The sequence below is a fragment of the Pelobates fuscus genome, chromosome 9 (genome assembly GCF_036172605.1).
Source record: "Pelobates fuscus isolate aPelFus1 chromosome 9, aPelFus1.pri, whole genome shotgun sequence".
Classification (NCBI taxonomy): Eukaryota; Metazoa; Chordata; class Amphibia; order Anura; family Pelobatidae; genus Pelobates; species Pelobates fuscus.
In genome coordinates, this window is record NC_086325.1 from 132,482,903 (window position 1) to 132,508,198 (window position 25,296).

Here is a 25,296-nt window from a genome sequence, read left to right on the forward strand (position 1 = left end):
TCAAATTAATACAATGCCCCATCCCTCGCTCAAATAAAGCAGCACTGTCATGGCCGAATCCCTTTTGTTTTTGTTTTTTTACCCCCCTCCCGACTCCACTACATCTAATTGTCCCCCTAGTCACCCCCAAATGCCCCTAAGCCCTCCATATTACCTAGTTTTAATCTTTATTTTCTGCCTGGACCTAGGTCCTGGGCTCGCTATCTTTGTGTGGGTAGATGAAGTCCTGTGGGACACGTCATCTGTCACACACTAGATAGCGCTGTGAAATTCCCACGCATGCCCAGTTAAACATTTGGGCATGCGAACGGGAATTTCAATTCAATCATTCGTCGTTAAGCCGAATAAATTAATAGAAATTTCAAATGAATAAACGAAGACCTCGCAGCTCCCTCCTTGTACTATGTAAAAATAGAAGCGGCAGGGAGCAGTGCTCCCCTCCACTTCCTTAGCCCCCCATGTCCTCCCTCACTCTATGGGGTAAGTAGGAGAATGTCTACTAAACAGTGAGCAGCCTGTTTCTGCTCACTGTTGTAAAAAAGCCCCCCCCCCCCCCCCCCAACAAATGCCCCCATGGTGGAACATCTATTAACCCGTGCACTGCGAGTTACATAGTTAGCTGAAAAGAGACTTGCGTCCATCATGTTCAGCCTTCCTCACATTTGTCTTTTGCTGTTGACCTGAGTGGGGGCTATAAAAGTAAACGGGGGAGTGTTGCTATGAGTTCCAAATTCCAAAGAACTTTCCCATGCTGTGTAAAATTACACAGAGCACTCTGGTTGGATTTCAAGCTAACCAATCAGAGTGCTGTGACAGGTAAATGTAGAGACTTGGAATCAACCAATCAGAGTGCTCTAAACCTAACTGCAGGGCGTGGGAAGGCTTTATAAGCCTTTCCCTGCCATGCAGAGCTCAGTCTGCGCGGTGCCCTCGCTGGGTGAAGATGGATTACTTTTTTAGTGGGTGGGGGTCGGGGGGGGGGACAATAGGTCCTCCCTTATTGTAATTAAGGACCCCTACCCGCAGCTCAGGGGTACGGCCAACAATTAAATATCCATTAAATATTTTTAAAGCACAGACAGAATATATTGAATACCTACAGGGTTGACTTGTTTAGTAGGGTAATAATAACCTTTATTAATCAGCTGCCAATTTCATTAAACATTTTTAAAGTGTATATTCAAACAAATGGGGTTCCATAAGAAAGAAAATATATAAATCCATTAGGTTATTATTATGATAAAATAGAAGTTTTTACCCTTTTCAGGTTCTCAAAGTGGCTCTGTCACCGCTTGGGGACTTTGCGTATTTTGCAAAGACCGCCAATGGTGACTTTGCCTCTGGCAGTGTGGTGGCCACGGGGTGCAGGGGAAGGTGAGCTTCACTTACCTGAAGCTGTCCCTTGCGACCACCGTCATCTTCTTCTTTGGGGTAATTTTTTTTTTTAATTCTTTATTTTTCACGTGCACAAAGGTGACAAACAAGCCTGAAACGCCACCACAGCCGTATCAAGTGCATTAATAACATTCAACTAATGTCCGTAATATGGCTTCATATACACTACACATTTTATATTTAGTTAGCGTTGGCCCTGAAGACATTCACAAACTTGGTTCATATATTAGATAATAGATAATGGGTTGGCTTAACTATAGCGTGTGTGCTCTTCTTGCCACTGGAGTGTAACGTAGTTAGATGTCTATGGAGAGCGTGGCTTTCTTTGTGCCTGATGTGCTTGGTCCGCCTATGGATGTTATGCGTTGAACGCATGTACGAGAGGATCAGGTGGCTGGTGGTCTGCTATGTGGATTACAATCCCCTGTTACCTGGGGGGGTTGGCGGGGGAGAGAGAGGACGGGCTCTCATTGGCCTGGTCTTTGTAGGGGAGCTATGTGGTTGCGGGTATAACTGATGCGGTGGGACTACATTTTGTACCCTGTTCTCGGGTATGTGAGACTAGGAATGCATTATGTTTTAGTCTCCCTGAGGCCTAAGATTGTGTGTCTACATTGAGGATAGGAAAAAAAAAAACATATAATCAAAGTATAAGGAAACAGGTAACTTGTGCATATTAAACTTTTGTGCGTTACAGTGGTTCGTGTCTTTAAGTGTTTAGTCGCATTTCTGTCACAACCTGCGATTACAGGGGTAAATATAGTCACCATTAAACGTACGAACAGTCACTACTGGGTCTTGGCTGCGGCTAGTGGAGGATCGGCAGATTGTTTTGGCCTGTTGTTGTTTGAGCGCCTGTATCTCTTGCCTGAGCTCCACTAGTTCTTGTGAGTGTCGTGTGGAGGTTAGTTCCGGGCGTCAATGTGGCCTACTAGGCCCGTGAGGTCCGCCCGTATTTGTGCTACGTCCGCCTGTAGAGCCTTCTGTAGGTCACCCAGCATATTTTTCAGCAGTGACGCAGTTACAGGTTCCGTGTCGCCAGGGTTCTTGTTCGGCTGTGGCGGTTTCACAGCGAGTAAGTTGCTGATTGCTTCCTCTGGGTAGAAATCCCCCGAGGAATCGGAGTATTCATCGAGCTCGGCGGCCATTTTGGGTCCATTTGCGCCTTGTGCCTGGCGGAATAAGTCGCCTATAGTGGCCCCTCTTTTGGGTCGGTCTGGTTTCTGCTTCTTTGTATTTCTTCCCATCGTCACTGCAGGCAGATGGGTCTCTGGATTTGGAGTTTATATCTCCGAAAATGGTTAGGTACCGTTGTTTGTCCACGGAGCCTCTCTATCATGCGACCGCTTTGTTCCACCATCAAGCTCCGACAACAACCTTTGGGGTCATTTTTAACTCCTGATGCTTCATCTACCATGAGCCACTGTCAGTGATGTCTATAGCGGAGACTGTAGGACCCTACATAGACATAGCCCTTTTGCTCTTAGTTGTCGCTAGTGAAGGCTAAGGGCTCGATAAAGCTTCACATTTTTGTCAAGCGTAGGAAAAATAGCCCTTTAAAGTAAACTCTTAGTCCAAGGCTGTAGGTTCTGAAGGAGCTGATACCCTGGGGCCATTTCGTGCAATTTGCCCAAATATGTGAAATTACCATGAGGTGGTGTAGTTTTAAATGTATCAATCATTTCCAGTTTCTACATTTATATAATTAAAGTCATCAAAGTTTTGAAGCTGGTATTAATAGAGCATTGTAAAAACATAAAAAAACAAAAAACAAGCTCATATATTATTACATCCAAAAAAACAAAAACTGCTTACCATTATCAGAGCAGATGGACTTGGCAGGGAAGCTCTACTACCATGTACAATCAAATTTGAAAATTTTGTGTGGCTCCCATTGTGTGTCTCATCCTTTCTGTAATTACCCATTAAAAAGTTTAATGATGTACGTGGAAAATGCTGCTTCTGGCTTGCCTTTTTCCCCAGACTATTTAGATTTGAATAATAGATCATTGACAACCTAAAGTGCAAATAATGGTACAAAATAATCAAATGGAAATATTGTAACACTCCAGCTTTTAAATCTGCCTAAAATATGTCACATTTTCATTGATTTTTGAAAATATTTTTTGTGATACAACACTTGATGTCATTGCAGGATGGACGTATTGAGTTTGCTGAGTTTATCCAGGCGCTGTCAGTTACTTCCCGAGGAACGCTCGATGAGAAACTGCGTTGTAAGTGATTCTGTAATATAGTAGTAATTGGTTAGGATATCCTGGGCACGCAAACAAGGCTCAATGCAACGCTCATTGGGTTAAATTTGGAAACTGCAGCTTTAAATATTTTATCACAGTTGTCATTGTGATACATTTCAGCACAAGCAGAAATATGAAAACGCCAACAAATGTAAAAAGCATTTTATTTTTTGAATGAGAGTGATTAATTAGGATTTTTTATTTTAAGAGCGGAAGACTATAAATGTTTTATGAAAGTTTCTGTTTTAGTAGAGCACTTAAAGGGACACTATAGTCACCAAAACAACTTTAGTTTAATGAAGCTATTTTTGTGTATAGATCATGCCTCTGACGTCCCACTGCTCAATTCTCTGTCATTTAGACGTTAAATCACATTTGTTTCTGTTTATGCAGCCCTAGTCACACCTCCCCTTGCTGTGACTGACACAGCCTGCATGAAAACAAAATGGTTTCATTTTCAATCAGATGTTAACTTACTTTAAAAGTTTGTATCTCCTGCTCTGTATATTGAACTTGTTTTACTAAAACTAGGCTCCTGCAAGGTCCAGCAAACTATTAACAAAGCAATAGATAGGAAATTCTAAATTAAACAGAATTTGAAAATAGAGGAAGTGTAAACATTAGATCTCTCGTTACAGGAAGCGATCTATACACCAAAACTGCTTTATTAAGCTAAAGTTGTTTTGGTGCTTGTAGTGTCCCTTTAAGATAGCTGCTCATCAGTTACCCAGGGTTATCATCTTTCTCTCTCTTTTTTTTTATTAATCATATTTCAGCTGTATTTAAGTCAGCTATTTGAAATAAAATTGTTGATAAATGTGCATCGGAAGCACACTAATGGAATTTTGTTCATGACTAACATGTTATACAAATATGGAGGTCACATTGACAATGGGGGCATGTCTACTAAATAATGGTCAGCCAGCAGCTGCTCCGCGTAATGGAAAACCTGCGACTGGGCTTAACCCATGGGCAGCAGGTAGTGGGCTAATAATTATATAAAGACCTCATGTACACTCACTCATTGACAGATAAGTGCTTGAGGACACCTAGCCTCTCTGGATGGGGTATCCTGGCCATAATTTTAGAGGGGTAAACAATGGTATGTGGACATAGTCCAAACACTCCTTTTATTCAGTTATTAGCCGCCAACCCTATTGGGGTGGGTGGGTGACACTTGGTCCCCTCCCCCTGTTTTCTCTTTATTTTAATTTAATATATCCTCCACCCTTTGGTCACGCAATAGCTGCTCAGTCCCTAGTTTTTCATTACAGTAAGCATTTGCTGGCTGCTCACTGTATAGTAGACATGCCCCCACCTATGGCATGGCAGGTGGAGGTGTAAGGGGGCGTCATAATGACACGTATGGGCTCTTTTTAATTACTTACCCTCTGGCTTCTAATGCTTCCGTCAGGCATATAGGAAAAATAAATATATCAACAACTTAATTATTATTTGTTGAATCCGATAAGTCTATTTATGTGGCATTATGTGCCCGATAAATTGAATTAAGTAAAATATATGTATCTATTTCAATATCTGGTAAGCCTATAATGGAAGTCATTTTATGGCTCTGAAGGATTGAAGCACACCCATCCATGCTGGTCATGGCTTGGGGATACGCTTGTTAATACATTTATTAGAGCCTTAAGATCGACATTTAGCACTTTACTCAACCACTTGGAGGGTAAAGGGATTCTGGTCCTAACTTCCTTTTTTATCTTCATGCAGGGGCTTTTAAATTGTACGACCTGGACAATGATGGGTTTATCACACGGAACGAGATGCTGGACATTGTGGATGCAATTTATCAAATGGTGGTAAGTGTTGGTTGCTCAGTTACAGAGGAGATCTAAATTTCTGCCTGTTTTCAGGGCAACCGTTGTAGTTTTGTGCGGTTCCCTCAATGGTTTATTTAATTTGTGTTGTTTGTCTCTTTATTTAATGAAATGTATCACTGTGATATTCAGGGGTTGTCTATCTGTGTTCACTGGGTCACAAGGAGTTTTAAACCATTGTCTCTTTCTGGCAGGGGAACACGGTTGAATTACCAGAAGAAGAAAATACCCCAGAGAAGCGAGTTGATCGGATTTTTGCTATGATGGACAAGGTAAATAAGCTATAATCATTTTTTTTCCAGGCATCCCTTTTCATGCACAGACCCTCATAATGACTTTTTCACACAGTGGTGCTCCGGCAAACATATGTCTCCCATTGTCCCATTTCTGATTTGGTATAGCTATTCCAATGAACACACACATACAATGAATGGTAAAGCCAGTCATGGCTACTTTGTGACTGTGCTATCTGATTCACCTGCTTTACATGGGCAATAGATTAATCACTGGCAATATGAGCATATGCAGCTGGAAGCCACATAACCTACTGTAAACCACGCTTTCTTGCCAGCCAGCCAACATAAATTTCAGAAGTTATCCTGTAATAACATCGACAAGATACGGTCATTGTACGTTAGAAAATATAATTCCCATTGAGTATCTTCAGATCGCTTTAATATTGAATAACTTTAGAAGTATTTTTCGTACAATGAATTTTATAAATGTTCTGTCCCTTTCTTTATCATTACAGAATTCAGATGGCAAGTTGACTCTTCAGGAGTTCCAAGAAGGGTCAAAAGCAGACCCCTCAATTGTGCAGGCACTATCTCTATATGACGGATTGGTATAGGGATCACTCGCCACAGCTGTGTGTAAGTACCTAGGGGCCAGCTTGTATAGATTGTAACCTGTAGAATTTAGTTTGTATGTTTTGGTTTGTTTGTTTTTTTAAATTATGAAGATCCTTATACTATCCATACCATTTACAATACTATATTATGTTTTTATGAAGCGTGAATAATGTTTTAAGGATCAGGGTCTGCCCAGCTCATGGCCCACAGTAACTTTTACATTGTTATCAGCTTGCAAGACTCCATAAACGGGAAGGAAACAAATTCCTTCTTGACCCCTCTGTCTGCCATTCTGGGGTCAAGATGGATTTTTTTTCCTAGTTTGTTGCAAAATTGGAAGCACTTCCAACTGTTTTTTTTTTTGCCTTCTTTTGGATCAACAGCAAAAAACATATGTGAGGAAGGCTGAACTTGATGGACGCCAGTCTCTTTTCAGCTATGTAACTATGGAAAGATGGAAACACGAAGTTGAATGTGTGGGTATTCGTTTCTCCGTTATATACCCTTCCCCCATCAACCCCCCACTCCATGCTTGGTCTCTCACAGGCAGCCAGGAGAGGTCAGACTGGTTGTTTTTGTGATGATCGAAAATAAACAGATCTGCGTCTCTGACAGCAAACATGGCCTGTTTTTCCCTCTACACTTTCTCCGCCATAATATACAGGGCAAGATAGGATATATGCCCATTCCTCACTATTAGGAATCCTGGGAACCCATACTTTAAAAAATAAAATAAAAAATGAATTAACTCGATACCAATCACAAGTGTTGTAAGTGGAGTTTTGGCCTGTAGATAGCTCAGTCAGTCAATAGTCATTGGTAATTGCCATTTGGACTGTCTGACTAATGTTAATTAGCAAAAGCTGGGCAGAGCAATTAGGAAAATTATCATTGCCATTAGTGTCCATTATCATGTACAGTGCATTCAAGCATTAAATTATGAGAGAAAAAAAGAAATATTCTTAGGTGACAGGGTAAAAGAAATAAAAACAAACAAACTGTTTTTTTAGTGGACACGCTAATAGATCCCCAGATGACCTGGAAGCCTGTGACTCAGTGTGATTCAGAGTTTCTCTGTTTTGAGGACTCCATAAACGTATTTGACGTTAATACCTGTAATTGTATACATTGATCTTTCTCTTAACACAGCCATGTGGACCTCTATATTAGACGGCTTTGGTATTTTACTTTATTCGTTATCACAATATTACTATATGATTTTGTATGCAGACTTAAAGAAACACTATAGGGTCAGGAACACAAACATGTATTCCTGATCCTATAGTGTTAAGATCACCATCTAGCCCCCATAGCCTACCCTTGCCCCCTAAATATAGTAAAATCTTTGCTGATCTGCCTGCTTGGCTGACATTATCAGAAGTGCTGTTCTCAGCCACTCACAATGCTTTCCCGTAGGAATGCATTGGATTGTCTGAGACTGTCAAGGAGGCAGATCAGCACAAGCCAAACACAGCCCTGGCCAGTCAGCATCTCATCATAGAAATGCATTGATTCAAAGCAACTTTGCATGCAGAGGGAGGAGACACTGAATGGGACCTCTAGTAGTAGCCATCTGAGGAGTGGCCAGTGGAAATAGACTAGGCTGTAATGTAAACAATACATTTTCTCTCAAAAGACAGTGTTTACTGCAAAAAGCCTGAAGGGAATGATTATACTCACCAGAACAAATACAATAAGCTGTAATGTTCTGGTCACTATAGTGTCCCTTTAAGTTTTATTTGAGTGAATATGGCATTTTGTTTCCATATATATAAATTAGGTTGTTGTTTATATACAACCAGGCTTTGCTTTACGAGGCCTTGAACAAAACTCAAATACCAGGCCCAGTAAATCGCTTCACACTCAAACATCACAATCCCATCAATACCCACTGTCCCATAATCCTGGTTAATCTCATTCCCCTAGTAATCCTAACTACCCTTGCCCCTAATCTGTCACCTACCGATAATGAGATCACTCTCAACCCCAATTAAAATGAGTAATCCCATACCCCCCAGCCACAACCACATTACCCATCAAATAATCGTATCTCTCTATACTGAGATAACATTACTCCATACCATAATCCCATTAACCCCCACTCCCAATCCCATCCCCCATTACATAATCCCATCAACTCTTGTTGCAATCACATTAATCTTTCTATAATTCCATGACAGCAGCCCCAATCACATTGCCATAACCCATAATTCCATTACCTCTGCACCCAAATTACATTAACCCCATCCCATAATCTCATTACCCCTAGCTCAAAACACAGTTAGAGTGGAGTAGAATAAACACTGAGAGTTGTAAAGAGTAATTTTGGGGTAAAGTAAGTAGTTATTAAAAGATGCATGCATGGAGATCAGCATGGAAACCAATGGCAAATACCTAATAACTGGCCCACCTCTATAAGTTTACCATAGAATAACTCCTTATACCTAACCCCCAAAGTTTGTATTCCTTTTACAGTGCAATGTGTGCCTTGGCTGTGCCAGGATTGAACTGAATTGTAATTTAGTTTGCTAAATGTTTAATAAACATTTAAAACAAAGCCAAGCATCACGTGAGAATAGGTCAACACATGTTATATAGATCAGTGATGGCGAACCTATGGCACGTGTGCCTCAACTGGCATGCCGAGTCCTCTCTGTGGGCACGCGGCCATAGGTCGCCGGTAGGGTGCCCAGCAGTGTATTCACACGAGGCTAACAAGGCATTTGCCAAGAGCTGGCCTTTGGGCACCCCCGAGGCAGGTGGCAGCTTGATTTGCGGTTGGGCAGCGAGGGAGTGCTGTAGTCTGAGCTCCTAATGCTCAGGTCCCTCGCGCGCCGCTTAGTGATGCCGGGAGCCGGAATATGACGTCAGACTGGCTCCCAGCATCATTAAGCGGCGCGCGAGGGAGCTGAGCAGGAAGATCAAAACTCTCTCGCTGCCTACTCTGCCAGTTCGCCCCCTGCCTGCCTGTCCAGTTCTCCCACAGAGGCTGGGTGGAGTTAAATTAAAAAAATAATAATATTAATTTGTGAGTGTTGGAGGAAATGTGTATGAGTGTGTGTCTGTCAGTGAGTGTGTGTTTGTCAGTGAGTGTGTGTGTCTGTCAGTATGTGTGTGTGTCTGTGAGTGTCAGTGTATATATGTGAGTGTATGTGTATGTGTCAGTGTAAATATGTGAGTGTCTACGTACCTGTGAGTGTCTGTGTATCTGTGAGTATGTGTGTATCTATGAGTGTATGTGCATATGTGAGTGTCAGTGTGTATAATTGTCGAGTTTAATTGCCGTGTTGGCACTTTGAAGGAAAAAAGTTGGTTTGTATTGCGGTTTTGGCACTCTGGCTCAAAAATGTTCTCCATTACTGTTATAGATGGTTTTCAATGCTTTATACAAAGTTGCAATTTCCTTGAATTTTTAGATCCTACCATAAAACAGTGTTCTCCCCAAGGTCCAGATGTGTGCCCCAGAGACATGATTAAACTAAAGTATCTTTGTGTCTGTTAGGTAATAGAAAATCTTGGGAGGCTGAAAACAACTGTGTTTCACTAACATTACTTTATTGAATCTCTAAAATAGCCGCTTTACCCTGAATATCTCAGAGGGAGGCTAATATGCAAAGATTGTAGTGACACTAGGGGGTGCTCTCCATCCAGCAGCATGACTACAGAGCATTCATGTACTATTGAACTGTCATCTGAACGTGGTGCATTAAAACACGATTTTAGATATCCTTGATTTTGTTTAAATGTAGATAGAAATTTAGAGGTAAAACACTGTGATACAGAGATAATAAGCAATAGAAAATGCAGGGTAACGATTAAAGGTTTTATTCAGCAAACCTAGAATTGTGAAGAACTGATTCTGATGCATCTCGGGTAATTTGGCCTAAATATGCAATTCTTTTGTACGTTCCTGACAACACCCCATTTTGCGACTAAACCCCACTGCGTATGAATAGCGGAGAATTGACAAGGCAATTTAACACATTTTAGGCCAGACTAGCCTACTTCGAAATTTTGTTATTTTTTTTAATTCTTTATTTTCATTGTGCAAGATCCAACAACATTGCCTCCTTAGCCCCAACAGCGTATGCAGGCACAATTATAACATTTTGTACAATTTCGTAACGTTAGTGGTTTTGGCTCCAGTTTTACAAGTAGTGATAGTCAAACCATATAACATTCAGATTAACAATACGATCTTGACATATATATAAGTATGCCACCTTAGCATATGCCTAAGCTACCTCTGCATAACAGGCAACCTGTACGTCGGGCTGAAGTATAATCTGCACTTTTTGGGGGGATATACTGGGCTGGTCGGTCATAGCGCAAATATTGTCTGTGCCTCTAGTGACGGTGGTGGGTAGTAGTTTAACACTGGCATAGGGGATTAACTTATGGGCTCCCAGCCTGCAACGGGGTAATAGGTTTGTTAGGTTTGGCGTCAATGTATGGGCTGGGCGTCCTTGGTTCGTCGCTGTGTAATCGAGTCATATAACGGAGCTTGGTCGACTGTGTGTCCCCTGGTCTAAGCTGATAGTGTCAGCTGATAAGGGTTGTTGCTATGCTTTGTGAGTAAGGTAAGAGCTCCAGTAGTTACTATGCCCTTTAACCCCAGGGCATTTGGGGGGAGTGGGGGGGAGAGGTCAGTTCTATGTACTGGGCATTCGCCTCTTCTCTTCGGGGCTTGTTGGCCTAGGCCGACTGGTAAGTTGGGGTCTAGGCTATAAACATTATAAAATAACATCAAATAATATCAAATAAGATAACTGGTATAACAGTAAGAGTGCAATCTGAAGCTAAGCTCCCGTTAACTTAAATCTGGGCATGTAGTTTCCACCGGTTTCATGGTACAGTCTCAGGGTGTTCAGCAGGAATGTCCGCGGTGACATTGGGTAGCCCCAGTGTTGCCATTAGGGCTGGAGCGTCCCCCAGGGAGGAAATCTTATAGTGGTTGTTGCCTTTGGTCACCCATAGTGTTCTTGGAGTCGCCCATCGGTATGCAATGCCAGCTGTTTGGAGGGTGGACATGACTGGCTGTAGGCTCTTTCGCCACAGCAAGGTATCCCTGATTAAGTCCTGGAAAAATGTAAGCCGGTGTGCCCAGAAGTCATACGGTGTTTTCCCTCTGACTGCTGTCATCAGAGCTATTTTGTCCGTGAGGGACTGACATCTCAGGATAACGTCTTGTGGGGCTGCTTGTGGTGCTAGTCGAGGTTTAGCGATACATTACACGCCATCGAACGTAAAGTGTTTGGTTTGCTTATTTGGTAGGAGGGAGGCCACCAGGCGCCTTATGTAGTGGGGCAATTCGTCCAGTGGTACCTCTTCTGGTACACCTCTTATTTTGATGTTTTTTCTTTTGCCCCTGTCCTCCAGTACATTTAGTTGTCTATTAACATTGGCTTGTGCATTTTGCAGCTGAGTGACTGTGTCTTTTAGGGATGTGAGGTCTTGGCGCAGCTCTCGCACCTCTTGTTCTGCAGCGTGGGTACGGGCTGATACCGCTTGTACTTCAGTTGCTAGTCCTTTTAAATCCGCCTGCCACATGAGCTGGAGATTTCGCTGGAGGCCAGTCAGCATAACCTGAATGTCCTGTTTTGTGGCCGGGGTTGACTCTTCGGCGGGTTGCATGGTCGTGCTGTCAGTGGCAGCCTGGGCTGCGCTATGTGCAGAGTCTCCGTTCTCCGACTGCTCAGGTGAGATTGCCGTGGCGGTTCGAGTCCGCTGTTGCGTGGGAGTCTGCAGCATGCTGCTTATGTCCCTGTGCGGTAAGGGGTTGTTCTGGGCTGGTTTTTGGGACCTCCGTCCCATTTCTTCCTGGGAGTAGAAGTCAGCGTCGGCTGAGTATAAGCTCGCCCCGAGCCACAATGTTAATTCCCTGTTAAGGGTCTGCTCGCGTGTATGGTAGGCCCCAGTACCTTTGGCGCGGCGTTTCGTGCCCGATTTCAGCATAAACGGCATCTGTGGAATCAGCCGGTTGTCGGGAGTATGTGCCCGCCGCTCGTTTTCCGAGGTGAGGAATATTTTTGCGTCTTTTAGCCGTTTTTCCGTACCCGGTAGTCAGAGCTGCTGGAAATGGCGCCCTTTCCGCTGCGCCGCTAGCTCCGCCCCCCCCCACTTCGAAATTTTCTAGTTTAAAATGTTACATGAGCTTACTGACTCCCCCCAAAAATAGTGAATAACCCAAAATGAAATTTTAAGGCAGTGTAACTGATTAATATGATAACAGAGAACACGTCAGAAATTATATTATCTTCGTCTAACATACAGTTCTCTCGCTTTTTCTGAAGAACTATGTTCATTATTAGAATTAGCTGGAAACGTTCACGCAACGTTTTTCTTATGCCCTTTCTTCAATGTTTCAGTATCATTGATGGTTGTATAGGGAGAGGTATTAGCAGTAGAAAGAGGGAAGTGCTCATGCCATTGTACAGAACACTGGTTAGACCTCACTTGGAGTATTGTACACAGTACTGGAAACCGTATCTTCAGAAGGATATTGATACCTTAGAGAGAGTTCAGAGAAAGGCTACTAAACTGGTTCATGGATTGCAGGATAAAACTTCCTAGGAAAGGTTAAAGGATCTTAACATGTATAGCTTGGAGGAAAGACGAGACGGGGGGATATGATAGAAACATAAAGGGAATAAACACAGTAAAGGAGGAGACTATATTTAAAAGAAGAAAAACTACCACAACAAGACGACGTGGTCTTAAATTAGAGGGGCTAAGGTTTAGAAATAAAATCAGGAAGCATTACTTTACTGAGAAGGTAGTGGATGCATGGAATAGCCTTACAGCTGAAGTGGTAGAGGTTAACACAGTAAATGAGTTTAAGCATGCGTGGGATAGGCATAAGGCTATCCTAACTATAAGATAAAGCCAGGGACTAATGAAAGTATTTAGAATATTGGGCAGACTAGATGGGCCGAATGGTTCTTATCTGCCGTCACATTCTGTGTTTCTATGTTGATTTGTTAGCTCCATATACAAAATTAAAACCAGTAAAGTGATGTTTGGAAAACTGATGCTGGCAAAGCATTATGAGACTTGTTTATTAATAGTAAATTTTGATTTTGGTAGTCCCTTCTAAATAGCTCTGCATATGATTCTCTTATTAGGAAGTGTGCAGCCATGTATCTTGTTGATCTAGTCAGAAAGAAAATTCTTGTTTGACTTATAACCCCTAACTTTTTCTTCTTTCTTGTCTTTTTAGATGCCCTGGATAAAATCAGTCCTGTGCCACCAGACCATGCCAGTAACGCAGCTTGCTTACCTCCTGTCTTTACTCCCAAATCGAGCTGGGAACGGACATCCGTCCAAACCTGGCCTCTTCCTTTCTCAACTCACTTCCATCCCCCTCCCAGCTCTGGCAGAATCCGATGAGCACGAAGAGTATTCACAGCTGCCCGTGCCTAACGGTACCCGACGCGCTTTAATCTTCCAACGTCCCATCTCCCACCTGCAGCTTCTTGTGTTTTCTTGCACTTGCAGAGGATTGTTTATTGAGAAGGAGGAACCAGCCCTTTCCCTCTTGCTTCAAGGACTGCGGGATGCCGGATTTTAAGGATCAAAAATACTGACATTTTTTTCAGCTCTTCCACCACTTCAAGAGAACTATTCCCTGGGTAGTGGAGGAGGATTTAAAAAAAAAAAAGTAGAGGGTTGCAAAGATGACTTTAAGACTAATGAGGCTATTCCAGCCACAGACAGAAAGGTACTCCGAAATGATGAGATAAGGACTAGGCTGGATCTGTCTTGCAGAGCACGGCACTCCATGGGTTGGTTCATTTTACATGATGCAGAATTATGCTTTTATTGTGAATAAGTGATTTTTTTATACATATATACATATATATATATAGCATATCTTTTTATTTATTTTTTATGTAGTCGTGTGTCACATGCTGTGTTCATATTGGTTGGAAAACTGCATTGTATTTAAACCCTTTATTTATCTAGCCAGAACATCCACCTGACAAAGCAGGCAAAAAAAGTCCTGAAGAAAAAAAAAAAACATGCATTATTTTTGGGCTGTAGGCTTCTTTCCTGCACTGTGTACACCGTCCACCATCCTTTGCCCTGTAAAAATGAATTTAAATAAATATTCTTCACCTCCATTTCTAGCACCAGGACTCTTCCGCTGCAGCCTCCAGCTCCGCCTCCTGTGATGTCACCAAGCATGTTGACATCACCCACAATCTCATCCAATACAATGCTTTTCATAGAAAAGCACTGGATTGCAGAGCACATGCGTGGCAAAATGCAGTGCTCCACTATCCACATGCTGGAAAAAGCTTTTTTAATCGGTTATGGAGACAGATGAAGACATTGAGATAAAGTGGTCTGGGTGACTTTAGTGGTCCTTTAACAGTAAAAACACATACCCTATTTGGTTCACTGCTACATATGGTCTTTTATATTTGTTACCCTGCAGAGAAATGCCTGAATTTGTAACACCCTGGAGTCTGCTTGCATGGCATTGCTTACAATGTATTACTTTCCATCTTGGTAAATAATTATTAATCCATTCATGGCACATGGTTTTGCATGGCAAATAGTTTGTCTAACACCTTGTCATCAAGGGTTAAATTAAAGGAAAATGGAGGCCGTCCCTGTAGTTTTTGTAAAATAGCTTTAAAAACAGTGGATGAAACTGTACCCAGAGCATACCCCTAGCCACCAATGCCACAGGTGACAGCGCTGTATTATTTTAGCCCTTTCTGTGCTGCCAAATCTGTGTTTTCCCCTTCAATTAATGACAATTTAAAACTTAAAGGAACACTGTAGGCACTTTAATAACGTCATCCTATTGAGGTTGTTATAGTGCCTTCAGTGCTGGCCACCCTGTCCTTCCCCCCCAAAACCCAATATTAAACTAATTAGAATACTTGGAATCACGGCTTCAAGCCTCACCTACAAGCCCTCTGGGCAATCTTTCTTACTGTGACATCACGGACGCGCAGTGCCGTCATGGTTGCCATAGAGAATCATTGAGTACAATGGTTCTCTATGGAGGAATCGTAGGCGCATGGACGGTGCTTGTCATGATGAGGAGCACTGGATTGGCCTGTCATCCTGGAGACATGCCTTCAGGATGACTAATCTGAGAAGGAGGTCGTGGCTGCGCCGTGCTGGAGAAAAGAGAGTACGTAGTTTATTTATCATTTATTTCATTTTTGGTTTTTATAAAGTTGGGGGGGCGGGGGGCTGATTCACAAGGGGCAACAGGGCTGTAGGGTTAGGAATAAAGATACATATTCCAAACGCTACAGTGTTTCTTTAAAAGGATTTTGACAGAAACCGGAGAATAATTGTACCCAATAGTCTCCTTGCACCATAACTACTAAAATGAGCAGTAGTGGTTATTGTGCTAAGTGTCCCTTTAATATCTGGTCAGTGAAGATACTAAACTTATCTCATGTCTGTGAAACGTGAAAGATGTCTTTTGTAAGTTTTGTAGGCCAGAGATCCCTGTTTAGGTGACATGTGTTTGCGAAACGGAGGAGTTTAGAACCAGGAGAATGTGGAATGCTGATGTGTCATAAGACTTCCTAAGATTTCCGTAAATCCATAAAAAGAATGAATTTAAATTTAGGATGGATTTGATTGCCAAAGAAAAATTCTAGGAGCCACAGATCCCTGGCTATTATTATATCACAGCTTAATTCTAATATAATTAATACAGACATATCAGAAATAATTAAAAATGAACTGGCTTTTAAAAAAGTCTGCTTTTGCATAAATGTGCTCAGTAATGAGGGATTAGTGTCTCTTGAAACCTGCTAATATTTCAGACCTAGATAGGATGTATCAACACCTTTCACTCCATGACAATAAGATGTCCAGCTTAATTTACTAGAGTCCAACTAGTTTTTTTTTTTTTTTTTGCACAACACCAAAGTAATGCCAACATTGGTATTTACTAATAGATGTAGTTAGTAATGTGTTATAACCGGTGAATGAGCGTTCCCTAGGAACCCATGGAAATTGCCATACCATTTGGCTCCAAAAAATCCCTTTAACTCAAGTAAAGGCTACTTCTACATAGACCAATCTTACTAGGCAAGGTATGCCAGTAAAATGAAACCTTTTGGCTATGCACTGCTCTCCCCCGTGGCCAAAAAACTAAAGGAAACCTAGCGTGTTATTTGCATTATCAGCGTTTTATTACAGAGACCCACTTGGTTCTCTCAGTGAGAGCTGATCTGGTCTCGCAATATAAATAAATAATTCAAAGTGGACTCCCTCTCAAAATGACAAAACATAACATATTTAAGTAGTCTCTCTACTCTCTAATTTGTTTTTTTGTTTTTAAGAGATACATGCTTTTAAAATATATATATATATTTATTTAGTGGATTGATCAGATTGGCTTACTTTGTGTGAGAGATCTGATTGGATCTCTCGTGTGAAATGCCAAGGTCTTGTAGACTTCTAGGATGGTTGAGCTCGGTTACATTCAGATGCTAACATAGTGAAGATGACAGATCTTTCAACTAACTTCCAAGTGCAACTGCATTCAACTGCAGCGTGGCTATTTATGGTGCCTAATAAATCGAGCTGTTATAGTTTGGCTATCATTACCAGCTTACTAGGCACATATTGTGTAACCCTTTAAATTCTACGATACCATTTAAATGAATAAGACATTTTAATTTGAAGCATCTCTGCTGTATTCTACGTTCTTATGAAAAGTAATGTGTTGACCTTTCTAAAAACCCACATGTGAAAAAGAAGAGCCGAGAGAAATGTGCCAACCTTAGTACCTAGTGGAGACTGGAATGGAGTCGTGCCAACTGGTAAACACTATTTTTCTTTTCTTGGAGGGCATAAATAAGAAGATTGTGATCCTCCCCCGTTCTGTGCTATCACAGAAATGTCCGCATTCTTAGGTGGAAGGAAATTTCTGTGTGTAAGTTATTGAAGTGGTGCACCCTCTGTTCTCCAGGTTAATGGGCTGCAGGTCACAGAATATGGAGTATCTATAACCTTTAAGTACTTGCTCCAAGAAGATTTTTTTTAACCTATTAGTTGCCAATAGGCAGGTCCTGTAAGATTCATGTGAATGTATTTTTTGTCTTTTTCTTTTTTTAATTAAGATGGCAATATCGAGAATGGGTAGCACATTAAGCTTCCACGATATGGTCAAAACATAGCCTTCATTTTTTATCTCCATGGAACCAGCCTTTTTATCTCCTAACTTCTAAGTTGCCAGAAAGGAGATTTTACTGAGTGTTTGCTAATGTTTCTTACATCGGTGCTCGCTCAAGGGCATTCGAATAGTATTTAATATGAACAGCCCTAAAAAGCTTTATGTCGCCTTCATAATGTTTAGGTACAGTTTCTTCTAATACAAAAAGAGAAGTCCTGCGCTCACTCCCATTACTACTGGGCCGGCAGCAATGACTACAGTACACATCAGCCCCAATATATAGTAAAAAGAAAAGAAAAAGTTACCTGCGTTCTCTTCTTAATCCCTATGTATATTTAGACAAATGGAGGTCATTTAGTTGCTCCAATGGCCATTGGAGGGAATGCCCGCCTGCCAACGTCAAGGCAGACCCCCCTAAGCGGGTCCTAACACTGACCCTTCAGCCTGCTTCCTTGAGCTTCTGGCAAAGATATCTCTAATGAGACAGAGAGGGGTATTTTTTATATACACCCCTATATACTTATTAACCCTTAACAGTTTCTTCTAAGCCTGTGTTTATATCTGACGACAGCATTTGAGATACTATCCCTATGACTTTTTGATGTACATTCCTGGACAAGAAATAACTACTGTGTTTTTCAGATTTTCTCTCATTCATATCGTTTCTGGGCCAAATCAATTTGTAATCTGCGTTCACGCTATACAAGGAGAGAATCAGATGGGTTGAAATTATTTGTTGCCATAGCAGCGTCTTTGTTACCGTGGTATTGATTCAAAATGGACAGTCCAGCCTTCTAACCTGCAAGATACCATCTGATAAGGATCATGCGTAGAATAACTATGATTTTTTTTACATGATGTCAAGCACATGGATTTAAAAATAATGCCTATTAGCTCATAGTTCTCCCATCATTACTAAATGCTCTCTCCTTATAAAATCGCTCGTAAAGTATCAATTTTTTTGTGTCAAAACATTGAAAGCTGCACACCTAAATTAATATATAAACAAATCAGCAAAAAGGAGTGTGGTGCACTGTAACAGAAAAGTACATACGTTAAAATATTCCGTCAGATTATAAATTGCAGCGATCCAGATGCAAAAAGAATCTTCTAAGTATTTAATCACTTGAATAAAAATATAGAAAAAACAACAGTGTAAAACCACACACAAATTACAATTAAAATAAGGACTGTGGATAATGCATTTCAAGTGGATTTCATTCATTTTTTTTAAATGAATGAAACCTTACGAATGGGTCGGTTGCACACGTGTACACTTCTATTCACAGATAAGTTTTAAGATTAGCTAAAATTGTTTCCATGTCTAAGAGATTTTCCCGGCAGAAGAAGCACATCCAGGGGACTTGATGTAAATAAGGGATATTCAGAGGGGAGTATACTTTTAATTTTAAATGTGTTATTTTTATAATGCATGAGCAAGCGTGATAAATGCACCATGGCGTGCCCTTTTAAGTTTTTACAATCATTGATGAGACCATTTTCCTTGGTTGACATACTAGAACATTCATATTTTATTTTTTTTGTTCTCAAGTTGAAACAGCTCTTATAAGCCAAAGCTGCATCCATATTTAATTAAATGCATGCACTTTTGATCTCGTAGAATTGGCGTTCTTGAGAGATTTTATTTTTAGATTTTGCCACAGAAGCTGTAAAAATGATACTTCGGCACCTGAGGAAAGACTGCTGTATGTCCAGATAACAAGGTACTAATTCTTTTAGTCATGGCAGCTCGGCATTGTGTTAAAAAAAAAAAAAAGTACAAAAAATATATAGCAAGCTGTATTCTTTGTATTGAAAAGATATGATGTCGTAGACTGTTTGCCTTATGATCAAGATACGGTAAAACAATTAACGTCTGCTACGATAGCTGTTCTGCCGAGACTGTTTGCTGATGTAAGATGTGACATTAAATTAAATAAATAATTTTTTTTATCTCGTACAACAATGCAGATATTGAAGACTCGCAAATTCTAATCCTACATGATCTGTACATCCGTACGTCTGTCTTTTATTGCTATCACGTTTTTTTATGTTTTTGTTTATTTTATTTGTTTTACGTTTTGTGCATGTCTTGTCTCAATTACGGTTTTCAAGAAAAACCGTGTTACGGAAAAAAAAAACTGAATACATTTAATCTGCGAAAAGAAGGGTGGGGTGACATTTCAATCAAAACGGAACAAAAAAAAATGTTGAGTGAAACTATCAAATTGTTTTCAGTGTTAAAATCTGCATGTGGTATCGGCTATAAATATGTATACATAAAAAATATTTTTAAAAAAAATAAAGAGGGGAAAAAAAAGAGTGCCTTGGCTCTATGTGCATTGTTTATAGTACAACTTGCTAGTTTGGTATCTGGGCAGTGTTACATTTTATGATTTTTTTCCCTAGATCTATGAGTTACACTGATCATCAACTACTTACAGCTGTCATGTGGTTATGCGCATGATTTTGAAAGGTTCAAGGTTAATGCAGAGGCCAATTTGTGCTTGGCAAAAACAGACAGGAAAATATGTCAATCGGTATTATTGGTATGATTTATTATATATTAACTTTTTTATTTTAAAATTAACTTTTTACAATGTTTGAATGACATTGATTGTTGTTGGGGTTTTTTTTGTTTTGTTTTTAAGTATAAAAAAATACATAGCAAATCCCATGTTGGAGTGTCCTTTTAACATTGGAGGCATTTCAATGGTACAACTAAATGCATAAGTGAAGCTGTCCCGTCACTGCTCTGGCCATCTGGTGTGCACAGAAGGCATGCATGAGGGGTAAATGTATCCAATTAGCATAACAAGTAAAAAAAAAAATGCAGTAAGCTTGTATGTTTAAGAGAGACTAATCAGACATCTGTCTAGTGAATTGTTATACACAATGCAAAACTGAAACTCCATCATTTAGGTTGAAAAAACAATAAAATATACACAAAGCTTAAAGGACCACTATATTGCCAGGAAAACAAACTCGTTTTCCTGGCACTATCTAGTCCTCAGGTCCCCCCCACCCTCATGTGCTGGGGAACTCTCCTCCTCCTGCCGACGTCCGCACCTCATGCACATGCGGGGCAAGAGCCGCACTTGCATTCAAACCGCCCATAGGAAAGCATTACTAAATGCTTTCCTATGGACGTCAGCGTCTTCTCACTGTGATTTTCACAGTGAGAATGGCGAAAGCTGCCTCTAGTGGCTGTCAGTGAGACAGCCACTAGAGGCTGGATTAACCCTCAGTGTAAACATAGCAGTTTCTCTGCACACAGACCACTTCATTGAGCTAAAGTGGTCTAGGTGCCTATAGTGGTCCTTTAAAGGGATATTATAATAAATCCTGGCACTATAGCTCTCTCTGCCTGCCCCCTCCCTCTCACCCCCTCCCCCTCCCCGCACGGTGGTCAATAAAGGGTTAAAAACACCTTATTAACTTACCTTATCCTAGCGCTGACGTCCCTCGGTGCTTGGTCGCGGCTCCGCCTTCTTCTCTGTCCCGCGATGAGTGAGCGCTAATGCGACCTTCCCATAGAAAAGCATTGAATCAATGCTTTCCTAGGGGGGAAATCTGACGCTGGAAGTCCTTATACCGAGTGTGAGGACGTCCAGCATCAGATCCGTTTGAATGCAGGAAGCACTGGAGGCAGACCTAGTGCTGAAATGTAAACAATGCAGTTTCTCTGGAACTGCAATGTTTAACATTGCATCACTAAGCTCCCAGACGACTTCAATGAGCCGAAGTGATCTGGGTGCCTTAGGTGTCCCTTTAAACTTTTTACATATCTCTTATCTGATGTTTTACTGTTATAATAATGCAGCCCACTAGGGATTTTAAAGGCTGAGGCACCCTAAATCCTTGGAAACAATGGAATTATATGTAACACCTTTATTGGATGTTACTTTAACGGAACACTCCACACACCTAGAGCACTTTTCTCGTTTTTTTCATTTTACAAATATTAAGATTTCAAAAGTGGAGCTAAACTCAAGCACCTGCATTACAAAGACTTCTCATTGAGCTGCATTGGGAAGTCTGTGATTGGACAGCCACAGAAAGTCAGGGCGGAGTTAGATGGGGAGGGCTTGCAAAGGCAACAGACAAGAGATTTGCAGCTTTTGCAATCTGTTTTTTGATATACCCCCAATGAAAATTCATGCATGCTGTATTTGGGTCTGTATCTACCAAACAGTGGTGTTAAAAGAACACTCTAGTGTTAGGATTTAAAAGATTTGAATATTACAAAGTAGAAGCACAAATATGCAGGATCGGTACAAACCAACTCTTAGCGCGTTCATGAACAGTAATATACAAAGGTCATTTTGACTCTTTAGAAGGAGATTGCCAGAATGTACAGGGAGAAAAAGTGCAGTTCCATTTTCAATGTATATTTGAGGCATGAAAAATATGGCTGATTCTAAATGTAATTTTTCACACAAAATATCAGTACTGAACATTTGCACAATCTGTGAAAATTGCAACATGTTCGAAATAGTGCTATAACTCTTTCAAGTCAGATGGGGCCCACAGGTTCAAACACTTATTGAGAATTCAACCACAGAATATCTCACCAGAGGGCAGCTCTAATGCTTACATAAGATAGCAAAATTAACTCCATATATTCACAAATTAAACCTGAATGGCAAAACCAAGGAAAAATAGTCCAATTGACACTAATATATATATATGAACAAATGTATTGGGAAACCTGATGTTTACACCAACAGAAACTTTTATGACATCCCATTCTAAATACATAGACATTAATATGTAGTTGGTCCCCCCTTTGCATCTATACCAGCTTCCACTCTTTTGGGAAGGCTTTCCACAAGCTTTTGGAGTGTTTTTGTATAGATTCTTGCCCATTCATCCAGTAGAGCATTTGTGAGGTCAGGCACTGATGTTGGACGAGAAGGCCGGGCTCAAAACTCTGTTCATCCCAAAGGTGTTCAATGGGGTTGAGGTCAGGGCTTTGTGTGGACTAGTCAAGTTCTTCCACACCACACACTGCTCCCCCACCTCCTCACCTCGTTTAGCTCACTGCTCCGTGAGGGCAATTTGGGGATGGAAGCCCTGGCAGCGCACATTATGGTTCTGCCAAAAAGAAGGTAAAGACCCTGAACTACATGGAAAAGCCCCTGACTTCATTCCCTAATACCCTTCAAAAGTTCCGGGTATACGGCGAATTGAGCAATTGTAAACTCAACTTAGACAAATCAGAAGCTTCAAATATCTCTACTTTGAACGGGGATCATGAACTCCTGATCTCAAATTACCGCTTCCGATGGTGCACAGATCAGCTACTATACCTGGAGATCTGGATACCACGTGACTTACACCAGTTGTTCCGATTTAACTTACAACAGCTCCTTAACCACCTTCAAGACATGGCTTGTACCCCACTTCTCCTGGACCAGATGGATAAACTCGATAAAGATGAATGTCCTCCCCAGGATCCTCTACCTCATTCAAAAAATACCCCTGATTTTGATGGTCGCTTTCTTTAAATCCCTAAACGTGGCTGTGGTGCATTACATCTGAAGGGGCCGGATACCCAGACTTCTTATGTCGCATCTGATGAGATCTAAACTCAACGGGGGACTGGGCTTACCCTCCTTTCAAACATACTATAGAGCTGCACACAACCAAATTAGTGGAATGGCACAAGACCGAACCAAGAAAACATGGTGCAGCCTCGAATGTGAGATGGCAGGCGACCGGATACCGGATCCGCTGTGTGGCTGACGGAGGAAGGGTCCAGGGCATTGATACGGGAGCAACTATTCACAGGTGCCACGCTGAAGGTATGGTACCAACTGACTGGCTGTAGTGGCAGGAAGACTCACAACACACTGCATCAAAGGAAGCTTTAAAAGTTTTTTAAATGAAATTTTTTTTGCATTAAAAATTAAAACCGTAAATATCCCCCATTCTAGCCACCTAAGTAAACGTCATATTTACAGTTACATAACCTAACATGCTATTGTTTTGTTTTGCGTTAAGGAGGCACAATACTGTTAAATATGTGCGATACTGTGATTTTAATTCACTGTGCTAAACAGAAATGTATTAGTAGAGTGTAATCATTCCCATGGTGCTTAGCAATCAATCGGTTCTTTATTTCAATGAGCCCGAGCACAACTGAAGGGCTGCACCACAGTTCATTTTGTAAATACCTATTTGTAAATCAACAGAAATAATTTTTACTGTTGTGACTCTACAATCAAATACTAAAAGGGAGATTGCTAACCGTCCATCACTAGCAGAAAATGTTTTTTTTTTTTTTAATTCTTTATTTTTGTTTGTGCATGTGAAAACAGATTACATGAATTCTTGCAGTGCCACAACATCAAGTTGTGGGAATATTGGGAACATCAAGTTGTCATGGTATGCAGTTAAAACAGCACAACTTTTGTTATTTTTCATGCATAATTAACCCGCTACATAAGACAACTGTGTTAGTGCATAGATTACATTGCTAGACAAAGAATTGCCAAAAAATCATCAACATGAACAATTGCAAAGTATGCGTCTGAAACTAAAAGCTGGCTCATCAATCAAGTCATAGGGTAGTTATAGCTTAGTCGCTTTAGGTTACATGCTATGCGCACTCCTCCAGAAACTAACATCGGTAACCTGCATTACGCTAAGTTAAACGCAAGCTGAGTTATCATATCTAATGCAATGGGTCCTACAAGCTTATGGCATACATTTTAGACGTTTAACTTAAATAAGTAAATGTGTGCTTTCAAGAGTATTACACAGTTGAACTTCGATATTACCACTGCCAAACTGGTAGGCGGGCGGCCACCGGGGCTGAGTGCATTCCTGTATTATTAGGTGTTAACGTTAGACATAGTAATATAATAGTATGGCTACGGTGAATGTTAGAGCGCCGTTTAGGTGGCAAGAGGTAAATAGGTAGCTGCTCTTAGGTAGCTGCTCTCAGTGTCCTGTGGTGTTGTGAGAGTCTCTATGTTGGCATGTATGACTCCTTCCTCTCGGACACGGATCCCTCACCACGGCAGTTCAGCTTCGCAGGTGCTCATCTGTGTGTGGTAAGTCTCCCCATGTCAGGCTGGGTGGTCCTGGGGGTGTAGTGCTTGAAGTCGTGTAGGTCTGTTTGGCTGTTACACGCTGCAGCACAATTTCATTTCGCGCCTTCTGCACTCGGCCCCACCTAGGAACAACCCTTCTCTCACTCTCCCAGACTGCGGTGAGTATTTCCATGGTTTTCTTGTGCTTGAAGTCCTCCGGCAGGGCAGATGATGTACCCGCGGTTCAAGGGGCCTCCGTGGTGCAGGAGCAGATAAAGGTGAGCCGTCTGCCGGCCGCCATTTTGTGAGGCAGTTCGATGGTTCCGTGCGCCTCAGCCCCCACCTGTCTCAAGCTCTCCTCAGTGGGGACCGGGATGACCCCCCCGGTCCAAAGGGGGGGGGGGGGGAGAAACAGGGCCGGCATGCATCTCTGGCGGTCTGCGGCAGCCGGGGAGGAAGACGAAGCAGCGGCCGTCCACCACGCTCCCATCCCCGGTAGGCCGCAGCCCTCGAAGCTCCGTGCCCCCTTCAGAGGACCAGAGCTCCCGATCTCGGGGTCTGCCACCGCTTCCACATCTATGGGTGTCTGGTAGGCTTGTTTTGTGTGCGAAAGTCCGCTGTAAGTAGCTTAAAAGGCCCGGTTTTTCCAGAACCTCTCCTGCATGCGACCGGTTAGCATGGTGGTCTGGCCCCGCCCCCAGCAGAAAATGTTTTAAGATACACTGAGCTTCACCAAGGATCTCAAAACTCTTCCCAAAC

General features: G+C 41.6%; 1 protein-coding gene across 2 annotated transcripts in view; it reads left to right on the forward strand.

Annotated features, from left to right (window-relative positions):
• NCS1 (neuronal calcium sensor 1) overlaps window positions 1–14,095 on the forward strand; it is a 99,319-nt gene extending 85,224 nt beyond the window's left edge. For both annotated transcript variants that reach the window (XM_063432430.1, XM_063432431.1), the window contains 5 exons: window positions 3,551–3,629; window positions 5,382–5,470; window positions 5,683–5,760; window positions 6,240–6,360; window positions 13,559–14,095. In XM_063432430.1, the coding sequence (XP_063288500.1) occupies window positions 3,551–3,629; window positions 5,382–5,470; window positions 5,683–5,760; window positions 6,240–6,338 (345 nt within the window). In that variant the 3' untranslated portion in view covers window positions 6,339–6,360; window positions 13,559–14,095. The remainder of the gene's footprint in view (window positions 1–3,550; window positions 3,630–5,381; window positions 5,471–5,682; window positions 5,761–6,239; window positions 6,361–13,558) is intronic.
• Window positions 14,096–25,296: the final 11,201 nt, after the last annotated feature.